The sequence below is a fragment of the Gossypium arboreum genome, chromosome 2, assembly GCF_025698485.1.
Source record: "Gossypium arboreum isolate Shixiya-1 chromosome 2, ASM2569848v2, whole genome shotgun sequence".
NCBI lineage: Eukaryota > Viridiplantae > Streptophyta > Magnoliopsida > Malvales > Malvaceae > Gossypium > Gossypium arboreum.
In genome coordinates this window covers 36694685-36704290 of record NC_069071.1, presented here as the reverse complement: position 1 = coordinate 36704290, position 9606 = coordinate 36694685, and the positions used below count along the sequence as shown (strand labels likewise).

Below are 9606 nucleotides of genomic sequence, written 5' to 3'. Positions count from 1 at the left end.
CCGGTCAAGATTTTGGCTCGTGAGATTAAACGGCTGAGAAATAAAGACGTAGCTTTGGTAAAAGTCTTATGGCACTGACATGGGGTGGAATAGGCTACATGGGAGCCAGAAGAAACCATGAGAAGCCAATATCCGAATCTGTTTACTGGTAAGACTTTCGAGGACGAAAGTCCCTAAGGGAGGAGAAATGTAGCATCCCGAAATAGGCGTAGTCGAAATAGTGCTTTTAGGACCACAAATTCGACATCAAAATATTTATTTTATGATTATTATGAGGTATAAAATGTGAGTATAGGTATGTGTTAAAGTTTCATGAAGAAATTTTCTGAATAAGTGCCCAATTGGAAATTTGGGACTAAATTGATTAAATTGCAAAACTTGGATTCTAGAAGCAATTTGTACGAAATTTCTTTAGATTATAAATTAGAAGGTCTTGAGGAGAAATTTGCCCAATTTCTAAGTTTTTGGACAAAATGGGTTTGTATGGATGAAATTTTAAAGAAAAGGCTTAAGGGCATTTTGGTCATTTGGCATTTTAATGAAATAAAATGGAAAAAAGAAGGCAAAAATCAGCCATCTTCTTCTCCATGGCTACCAAAAATTGAAGGGACACCATAGCTAGGGTTTTCAACATTTTCAAGCTCAATAGTAAGTGCTCTCAAGCCCCGTTTTTAATATTCTTTGTATTTTTGAAATCTCGGTAGCCTATTCTCTCCATTTCTACCCATATTTCATGCTAGGGTTCATGTTTAAAAATTTAACCATGCATGAGATACTTGTATTTTGATGGATTATGGAGGAATATGAAAGTTGGATGAGTCTTAAACATCTTTTTCTAGGTGGTTTTCATGAAAAACCCCTAAAAGGACCTTTTTACAAAAGGTGTAAAATATGTGGTGGAAATGAGAAATAATAGAAAATGTGGGCTGCCATAAGAGGGAAAAACATTAGGCTAGGCTTGGGTAAGATAGAAATTGCATGTGTCTCATTGTACGAGCCTAGGGACTAAATCGTAAAAATGTAAAAGGTTAGGGGCAAAATGGTCATTTGGATCGAGGTGAAATTTAGACTTGAAAAGTATAATGTGAGGTGTTAATGATCTATTTTTATTGTTATAGAACCCGAGGAACAAATTTAGGAGGTCGATCGAGGAAAACGAAATGTTTCGGAATAACCGAAACACAACACCGAAACAAATACCAGGTAAGTTTGGATAACTTAAAGTAAACTCCTAATATGCCTAATTATATGATTTTTGAATGAATGATGATTGCATTTATTGATAGCATAAGATTTTATGAAATGCATTCCTAATAATGATGTGTTGAAAAATTGTCTCGGTTGAGGTTAAAAAAGGAATTCAATGGATAAACCATGTTTTACATGTGTATTGAGATCCTGCATGTGTTGCGGAAAGTATTTAGCCCGGACGAGTAATCCGCCAATCTCAATTATGAAAAGGATCTAGCCCAGACAGGTGTTCCTTTGGATGATTGAGCCTCCCGAAGAATACATGTGCATTATGGATTTAGCCTGGACGGGTAATCTGATCAAGGTCTGAATTTAGCCTGGACTGGTAATTCAGATCCGAGCACATTAAAGGTGTTTATCGCAATAAGGGACTTAGCCTGGACTGGTAATCCCGACATCACCTTATAAATTTACGATTTGGGGGATTTAGCCTGGACTGGTAATCCTGCCGTAAGATGTGAGGTTCGCGGTAGTGCACACCTGAAATGATCATCCTTATGAATTGTCGATTAATGGATATTCCATCGAGATTTCCTAGATACTTAACGGGATTAACATGAAATACATGTACAAAATGAAATGTTGAATGATGAGCTTATCTAAGATAAATTACATGGTGTTTTGTTATGTGACTAACTCATTGGTTGAGTACATGTGATAGGGAACCATCTCATACTTGTTGGTTTCCTTATCTATTATGGATGTGTGCTAATTTCTTGGTAAGTTTACTTTCCGATTATTCGAGCCTACTAAGCATGAAAATGCTTACCCCTCTCTTTTCCCTATCTTTCAGAGCTCGAGGACTCGTAAAGGTTGGAAGACGGTTGGAGAGCAACACACTATCAACTAGTCCAGCTTTGGTACATAGATACTTTATTTTGTTCAATGGAATGTATAGGTATTTTTGGGTCATTTTGTCATATGTGTCATTTGGCTAGCAATGTAAAGGCTTGAATGTTATGTCTATGCATTTTGTGTATGGCCTTGATATATGGCCTGTATTGGTGTAACTTGCTATCCTACGAATCATGCAATTTTTACTTGTTGAAATGATTACATGGTGTATTATGAATGGATACAATAAATGTGACCAATTCATTTGAAATTGGGAGGATTACGGCTGGCAATGAGTTAAAAGACGAGTCAAATCCGATATTGTGATTAATGAGACTATAATGCTTAATACAAAAAGGGTAACCTAGCATGTGCAAAACCAATGATATGAGGTTTACATGCAATTGACAATTATGATAGAACTTGAGAGCGATTAGGGCATGTTAGATATTAGTAGAAGCTATAGATGAGAGTGGGCAATTGAAGGTGACCAAAGGCTAGAAAAGTAGCCTAATAAGGTCCACACAGGTAGACACACGGGCGTGTGTCCAGGCCGTGTGTGACACACAGATCGCCCTTAGGCGTTTGGTATGACCGTGTGTCTCTTGCACATAAAATTTTAAGCCAATGTCGAACACGGGCTAAACACGGGCGTGTGTCTTGGCCGTGTGAATCTAACAGAATGCTCAAGTTTTGGACACGGGGTGACCACACGGGCGTGTCCCAATGCACACGGGTGTATGTATGATCTCAACATGAGCGTGTGAGGTATTAAACTATAAGTTTTCCTCAGATCTTTATTTTGATCCCGAACCTTTCTCAATGTTTGTTTAAGGCCTCGTAGGCCCAAAATTGGGACACTACAATGTTAGTGGATTTGTTTTGAGTTGAAACGAAATTTTATAACCCGTATTTTCTGTTTATACTCACATATATGTCCAGTAACGCCTCGTACTTGTCCCCGATCTCAGGTACGGGTAAGGGGTGTTACATACATGGTCCTAATAAGTTACACAGTCCAACCACATGGTCGTGTGACATTTATTGAAATTTTACACTTTCTCTCACATGGCCTCAATGAGTTACACAACCTAGATACTCGGTCGTGGGAGTCAAGGCCACACACTCTTAGCCTATTACACGACCTAGTCATACGACCATGTGAACCATGTTTTACACTTTTTTCATTCTTTCCTAAAATATTTCTATTCAGTCCTTGATTGTTTCCAGGCTGATTTTAAAGCTTTCATAAGCTCAATTTCAGCTCGAATTTGTATGCAAAACATGTTTGTTTGAACAATTGAGATATAATAAATGTTTTGTTGAATATTTTATTTAAATTCGCATGTTCTTCTTCTGTTTGTTACCATTGTATCTGTAATCCGATTTCGACGAGGAGGATGGGTGAGGGGTGTTACAAGGTAATTCGAGACGGTATCAATAATAATCTAAGTTGAGTAGCTTCCAATAAGTCCAATCTCCTTAGCTTTTTCAAACAAATGGATTGTCATTAGTAATGGTGATTGAAGAACAATGTAACCTCAAGATTAAATGTTGAGTAACTTCATCAACTCATCTTAGACAACTTTATTTGGATTAGAAAGTGAAGAAATTGGTGGAAGAACTAATCCATATTTGATTTTCGAACCGGCATCTGAAAAGAGCCTCAAAAGCTAACCTCATGAAATCACCTCATATATAGTTTTTCGAGGTTAGCTAGAAATATGATATTTTGTTCCTCAATAGGTTTTTTGGGTTAAAGTATATTTTGTTCTAATTTGGGTATAATTTCCTCAAAATATGTAAGTAATATTATATTTTATACTTTCACAATATTTAATAATCATTTAACTATACTTGTATTTATTCATATGTGCTTTATGATCAAATTGATAAAATATATAATTATTGAGAAATAAATATATTATTATACCGTTAGAAAAAAGATCACATTATCATTTTTATTAACCATTTAATGAGAAGTGACTAAAATAGAAACAATCTAAAATATTAGTGATGAAACTAAAATATTTATAATTTAGTGACCAAAATAGAGATACACTAATAATTGGGTGAATAATATAATAGTTTACCCAAGTAGGTGGGTATGCTTAAACGTCACACAACGCCACTGTTATAAGTTATATATTAAAACCAAAAATAGAAGGGTTAAAGAAATTCCTCCACTGTATCTGTATATAGCACGTAAACAAAGCCACAAGCCAAGAATGATTTGCCCGTTGCCATAATATATATAACATGAACCTATGGTTGCCACTCTCGATATGGTCACCTTTTCTAGCTCTTACCATCAGCAGGAGATGAAGAAGCATCTTCAACAAGATGCCATGAAAGCATATATGGAGTGGTGAAACATATAAAAATTTTACAGTGCAGATCAATAGCAGTTGAGAAGGGTTCATTTGATTGTCAGGGCCCTGTGAGGAACCTGGTTTGCCATAATTCTCTCACGCTGTTGTTGTCTAGGACAGTCTCCTTCCATCATTTTATCCGAAAGTGAACCAGCTGTAGAGAAAAGAAACCTTTCATGGTGACGATAGCATCCATTGGCATTAGAGAATCCCTGCTGCTGATTATTTGTTCGCTGGAGTTGAGATTCTTTTGATTCCCCATGCCCAACAGATGAAAGATTGGAACTAGCACTGTCACTGCCTCGATTGGGTACGGCATTCGAAGCATCAGTACCAAGCTTTTTCGTGTTCAAGAAACGGCCTCCACATCCTCTTGCTCTTCTCATAGCATGCAAATGCCGAGACTCATGAAGATAGGGCTGGAAAACATGGCAACAGACACCACGCAGAACTTGTAATAAAAATATTGAGGATATAACTAATATAATTTACATTACTTGAGCTCAGATGTAAGTGTTGGATAATGGTAAATTCATTTCTTCCAAGTTTTTTATGTATTTTAAGGGGTGTCTTGGAGGATTATATCCTTGTACCTATATCTGAATATGTGTGAAACAGCTGTGTCTAAATTACTTGAGAAAAAAAGTCAGAGCAACATTGAGCTTTATACAAATATACAGTCCTGCACGAAAAGGTTGTGCATACAACATTTTGTGTGAATTTACAAGAAAAATGCACAAAATTTACCCACTTTGAAATATAAAATAAACAAAAACTACCATCCTTCTTGATGGAAGCTGGTATTATTATTCATATCACTCAATAAAACTTGAACTTTAGTTGAATTCAGTAAGCGAAGAGAAACTTTTGACACTCAATAAAACTTTTGACCAGATACTAGACATAAACAAGAACATTTAACATGCTCTCAGAAGTCTTCTCTTGCATCAAACAATATATTCTTAAGCACCCTTATCTGCCTATATATTATTGACTTTCATTTTGAAATCACTCTTCAAGATAGCATCAATTTTGTACTCTTTACTAATCACTCCTAAAGATGCAAGACTGTAGTGATCACTCTTTGAATATTATCAAAAATTATTATAGAAGAAACATTACCAACTTACAGAACCAATATCATTTTTCCTGCTTGTGTACAAAACAGGCCATAACCAGGGAAAAGCAAATATTAGGATTAAAATCCAAAATTTTCATCGATCCTCAAGTACCATGCGTGATGCGCCATTGGTCAATCAGTTGGAATTTCCCTTAAATGTCCCTCAGTGCTTAAAGCATATAATAACATAGAATTGGAAAATGGAGAAATCATGTTTCTATTCAGACAAAAAGAAACAAAATTACCTTTCGAACTTTGATCAGTTTCTTTTCCAGCTCAGCCTTTGCACGAGACTGCCTTCGTCTCAGAATACCATGGTATTGCTTGGCATTCACATAAACAGGTTCCTCTGCCATTTCTAAAGGCAATGCCATTCTAGCAGGATTCACTCCTAGACAATGAGAATGCACCTGAAACAATATGCCAATAATGGTCTGTTAGTAAAAGTGCCAAAGACGAAAAGAAAATAACTTTATTTTAGTAATCAGAATAATTTGTTTAGGAAGTATTATATTGCAATTAAATTTATTTAATTTCCAATGAAAAAGTATAAACACGATACACATAAAAGAGGAAAGAGGGAAACTATAAGCAGAACTTGCAAATAGCCATTCCCAGTCCGCACCCAGTCCTCATCAAATCTGTTAATTTTAAAGGAAGGAATAAAATATTGTTCAACAATATACATCCGTTGTCATTATTTTTTTCTAACTTAAACATATTCTAAAAAAAGAAAAGAAAAAGTACCATTTATATATCAGCTTTTATTTATACCAAATTTCATACATGAAAATTTTCCATTTTGCATTTCTTTGACTGATGTTTACACTAACTTCATTTTAGATAATGATAGATGGACATTCTGTTATCATACTAACAAGGCTTATGGACACGCATATGAACAAAGAAATAAAGCTACAAACCATCTTCATAGGCAGTAAATTTCTAAGTAGTAAAAATGGTGATTTTAATCAACCATGCATACCAAAGATTGAGGTCCATAAGGAGACATTGCCCCCCTATGATACGGATCAGCATATGGATATGATGGACCTGCCTGCAAAAGTGTTTTCAACTTAGAATTCCCATAACAGTAATCATCTATAACAGCTTTAGCATAAAAGATATATCCAACCGTTTCTTATCATATGCTACACAAATTTGTATTCTCATATGTACGCAGGCATGTGCACATTCTCCCAAGATAGAAAAAGAAATTACAATTGAGTGGCCAACAAGCTCCATTTGAGTTGGTGCTGCTACATATTCACCCATTGATGGAGGTATAATGGGTATCGCATGCTGTAACTGTGGCTGTTCAACTATGCATTTTCCATCTTTTCATAAAAGAGAAACCTTCATTAGCTTCATACCATATGAACAGCGTGTGCAGAAACAGACCCAATATTCACAAGTCAAATCCTTTAAATCACTTATATTCAGGAATGCAGCTCAAAATCACTCTCATATAAGAGACATTGACTAGAAAACAGCATATAATTACCTGGATGTGACAATACAGTGAAAGGCAATTCTTTAGTAGAACAAATTTTATGAGTCCCATCGCTTAAAGATTCACTGATTTTGGCCCCTAAACATTCACTGGGGTGTTCCGCCAGAGATAAACTTGTCATGTTTCGTCCTAAAACATCCGTTACCATGGAATCCTGCCGTGTGTTGCACCACCAAGGTTGAGAACCTATTGTGTATGGTTTATTGTTATTTGCATTAGGTTCCGGTTGGTTTGTAACATAAGGTTTTTGTTGCATGCTTCCAAGGTCTATAATCTATAACACCGTGGCCAACTAGTTCTGTATGCAAACAAAAGAAACTTTAATCAACAAATGCAGCTAATAATGTACCGAAGAAAACCATATCATAAAGATTATTAGAATATATATTTTATCTTAACATAATGCAATAGAATATTAATAAAAAAGATACATATAAAAAGTATTGAAACATTGCATAACATAACACGAGAAGAATATCTCACAGATCATACGGTGTAATGAAAATTTAGGATTAAGAAATAATAAAATAAACAATTAAACTCTTTCCAACCTCATTCATAAGAAAACTAACACCAAAACTTTTAGCCTCTCAACCTGACAATTCGATTCAACACCAAAATTTTTAGCCTCTCAACCTGACAATTCGATTCACCCTGATATATGTACTCTTTTTTTATTCACTTTGATATTTAAACTTGACAAATATAAAAAATTAATGATGTGGTATTTTGATTACCTAGAAATTAAAAAATATTTTTAAAATTTTAAGGGAATGATGTAACACAATCTCAAAGTGTCGTATCATCAAATCTTGATAAAATCTAAATTTAGTGATTAAAATTAACCTATTTTCCAAGTTCAAGTACTAAAGTGAAAAAAATATACCTAAGTGGACCTAATTGATACATTGAGGAACCAAAAGTTCTATTAACCCTAAATGTAACTTACAATTATATTTCTTGCTTTTATTCTCGATGAATTAACGAATAGTTTCAGACTTGCAATGTCGAAATAGCACAATCTCACATTTAAAAAATACAAGTTTATAAAGAGTTTGTACTACTATAAATAGGGGTTGTTTTTCCACCTTTAAATCATCCCAAAATTTGTTATTGTCTTCATAAGGTAATTTTTCCCTCTTCTTATTTGTAATTTTTTATTTGTATCTTTTACCGTGAAATATATTTAGTAGTGTCCGATGACATATGCGTAATTTGCGAACCTCATTAAATTTATAATGTTATTTATTGATTTTATTTATCTTTCAATAATTTATAAGGTATAATTATAATGATATATTGTGCTATTAAATTACATAATACTAAACTCTTAACATAAATATATTACTATGCCTAACCTTTCATGGATACTTGAAAATAATAACGGCTACAGAATAATCTTAATTACTAATATAAATGATAATTATAATTATAAAAGTAAAAAGCAAAATCATCTATGGAAAGAACTTTTCTATATATTTATCTATTAAACATGTTGTCTTCTTCATATATATATATATAAAGAAGAAGAAGAGCAGCAACTAAAACGAGTGGTTCCCATATAAAAGGGAAGGGAAAAAACTAATCTAAATCCAAAATAGATCCCCATAATTCATAGATACACATGAAACCAACAGATACATCGAAACCAAAAAGAATAAGTTCATGAAATTAAGTATAAACAATAAAAACCAATACATGAAAGGGAGAGAGTCTTTTGCCATAAAAAAAGTGGGAAAGAGAAGAGAAGGAACTTACTGAAGAAAATAAAATTCTTTGCGTTTAAAAAAGGAAGTCAAAGTGATAACATTTATCTTTCAACTTGCAAGCTAAAGGAAATATATGCTACTGTGATAGAGCAACAAAACCAAATATTTTAGTTTTACTTTTTAATAACTTGTTTCCTTTTAAAATTGAAGGTGTCAAAAGAGACGCCTTTTTCTTTCTCCCGCTCAAAACTTCTATCTATTACGAAGCTGCGTGAGTTAACGGGGACCAATTTTCTTCTATTAACGGCGTAAGGACGTCAATGTCCCTTCTGTCATTTTTCTTTTCTTTATTTTTTACCTAATTTTCATTTTTTTTCCACCCACCTCCCTTGATTATCATTTCTCTTATTTAATATCTATCCTCGACTATTTTGTTTTATCTCACATGTCATATCAAGTAAAAATATGTTAAAATAAAATTTAAATTTAAATTTATACGATAAAATAATTTATTTTCTTAAAACAAATAATCCACTCTTGTTTTTACTATCGTTACTTTTTAAAAATATATATAATTTTTTCACCCATCTCCATGGGTGTCCCAAATTCAAATTATTTATAAAATTCTTCATTGAATTAATCACATGTTAATTGGACAACATAAATGAAAATAAATCAAAATTTTAAAAATAATAAATTTTATTGTAGAAGCATTTATATCTTTCAATAATTATATATATTTTTAAAATTAAATAGTTGAAACTACAAGCTTTAAATATATTATAACTAGTTAAGTTGGGAGATTTA

General features: G+C 33.4%; 1 protein-coding gene across 1 annotated transcript; it reads right to left on the bottom strand.

Annotated features, from left to right (window-relative positions):
- Window positions 1–4115: 4115 nt before the first annotated feature.
- Window positions 4116–9053, bottom strand: LOC108466590 (nuclear transcription factor Y subunit A-1-like). Its single transcript, XM_017766973.2, has 6 exons — window positions 8849–9053; window positions 7082–7388; window positions 6799–6914; window positions 6563–6634; window positions 5823–5987; window positions 4116–4876 (listed from the first exon to the last, which is right to left on the bottom strand). Exons 2-6 carry the CDS (start codon window positions 7344–7346, stop codon window positions 4505–4507), a joined length of 990 nt encoding a protein of 329 aa, XP_017622462.1. The 5' UTR covers window positions 7347–7388; window positions 8849–9053; the 3' UTR covers window positions 4116–4504.
- Window positions 9054–9606: the final 553 nt, after the last annotated feature.